Source organism: Lactuca saligna, chromosome 7 (assembly GCF_052625555.1).
Source record: "Lactuca saligna cultivar CGN05327 chromosome 7, ASM5262555v1, whole genome shotgun sequence".
In the NCBI taxonomy this organism is placed as follows: Eukaryota; Viridiplantae; Streptophyta; class Magnoliopsida; order Asterales; family Asteraceae; genus Lactuca; species Lactuca saligna.
Window position 1 is genome coordinate 124,617,169 of NC_136423.1, and position 1,715 is coordinate 124,618,883.

Genomic DNA, 1,715 nt, shown 5'->3' on the forward strand with positions numbered 1-1,715 from the left:
TCACCCTAAACCCTAATTGGATAATCTTCTCTTAAGGCTATCCAAATCCATTCCATAGATATCCCTATGGACGATTTTGAGCTATCCTAAAGCTCTTAGAATCCGTCCAAAGTCCATCCTAATGGATTTATAGTCTAAAGTCTAACTATCAAACAATTGACAGTTTATACCCTCTTATTTAATTAATCTCTTTAAGTCACCAAATTAATACCAATTAATTTATGACTTATATTAATCAAATAGCTAAATATTATTCCTTATAATATTTACTCTCTCTCTTAATAAATCATCCTTCAAGTTGCTATGGTGAAGGCAACCCAAAAGGACCATGCACCACCGAATATAGTTATAGCCTTAGACACTATTCCAACAATAAACTCCAAAATCTCCAGCACCTCGTTATTTATATCGAACTACTTTGCAAGTTCTTTGGCTTTGTCCCTGTCTAGTTTTCGTGACAAAACTAACTCTAGAAATTCATTGTTAGACAAGTTTAAAGCTTTTTTAGTTGAGAGTTGGATCATATTCACAATATTGACATATTGAACATTGAAATGAACCTTTTTTGCTTCATGAATATTGAAGTTGACAACTTCACCATCAAATTCCAAAGTTAAAGTTTGGTTGTAGACATCAATTTTTGTTTTAGAAGTTTTAACAAAAGGTCTACGCAAAATTATGGAGCTTGAACTTGGTGAGTTATCATTTCCCATATCTAGAACATAAAAATCAGCTGGAAAAACAAATTCATTGACTTGCACTAACACATCCTCCAATACACCTATTAGGTGTACCAAAGATCGGTCAGCAGGTTGGATGATCACACTGGTTTTGCTCAATGTTCCTACACCAATTGAATTAAAAATAGAATATGGTAGGAAATTTATGGATGGACCTAGATCGAGCATGGCTTGAGGTACATAAAGATTCCCTAATTTGAAAGGCACCGTAAAGACACCAGGATCCTTGCACTTCAAGGGCATCCTCTTTTGCAAAACTCCGGATACATTTTCCCCGACTATTTTAGTTTGGTTTCCTTTTATTTTCATTTTAGATACACAAATATCCTTAAGGAACCTTTCATATTTAGGTACCTGCTTAATGGCCTCGAGGAGTGGAATGTTGATTTGAACTTTTTTGAACATTTTCATGATCTCACTCTCCTCTCGTTCTTTCTTCGTGCTCTTTAATCTTTCAGGAAATAGCAGGCGTGGCTTTAGATTTAGTGACAAAGGGCTTCTTTTTGGCTGTTTTATCTTCCTTCTTCTCTTCTTTGGTTGTCTCTCCAAACACTATTTCTTCTTCCTCTTGATCAACCAACACTTTTGTACCATTGTAATTCTTTCCACCTCTTAATGTGATGGCACACACGTTGTACCTTGGGTTCATTTCAGTTTGGGTGGGAAACTTTTCTTGAGATTCTAGTTTGCTTACAGAAGTAGCAAGATGTGAAACTTGTTGCTCTAAGTTCTTTATGCTTGATTTTGTTTCTTGTTGGAAAGCTTGTGTACTAGTTGCCAAAATCTTCACTATGTCCACTAAGGACATACTTGATGAACCTGCTTGTTGTGGAGGGTGTTCTGGCTGCACTGGCTGAAAGTTCTATGGTGAAAAAGGTGATCTTTGTTGATATTTATGTGGTTGACTTGATTGATAGCTTCCCTGGTGATTTCCTCCCCAACCTTGATTATTGCTCAATCTTGGTCACCCAGTGG

The 1,715-nt window shown here is 36.2% G+C and overlaps 1 protein-coding gene across 1 annotated transcript; it reads right to left on the bottom strand.

Moving 5' to 3' along the window:
- Window positions 1-413: 413 nt before the first annotated feature.
- On the bottom strand, window positions 414-1,049 carry LOC145007206 (uncharacterized). The gene has a single exon (XM_078966183.1). The coding sequence runs from the start codon at window positions 1,047-1,049 to the stop codon at window positions 414-416; it is 636 nt and encodes a 211-aa protein (XP_078822309.1).
- Between the last annotated feature and the right edge of the window lie 666 nt (window positions 1,050-1,715).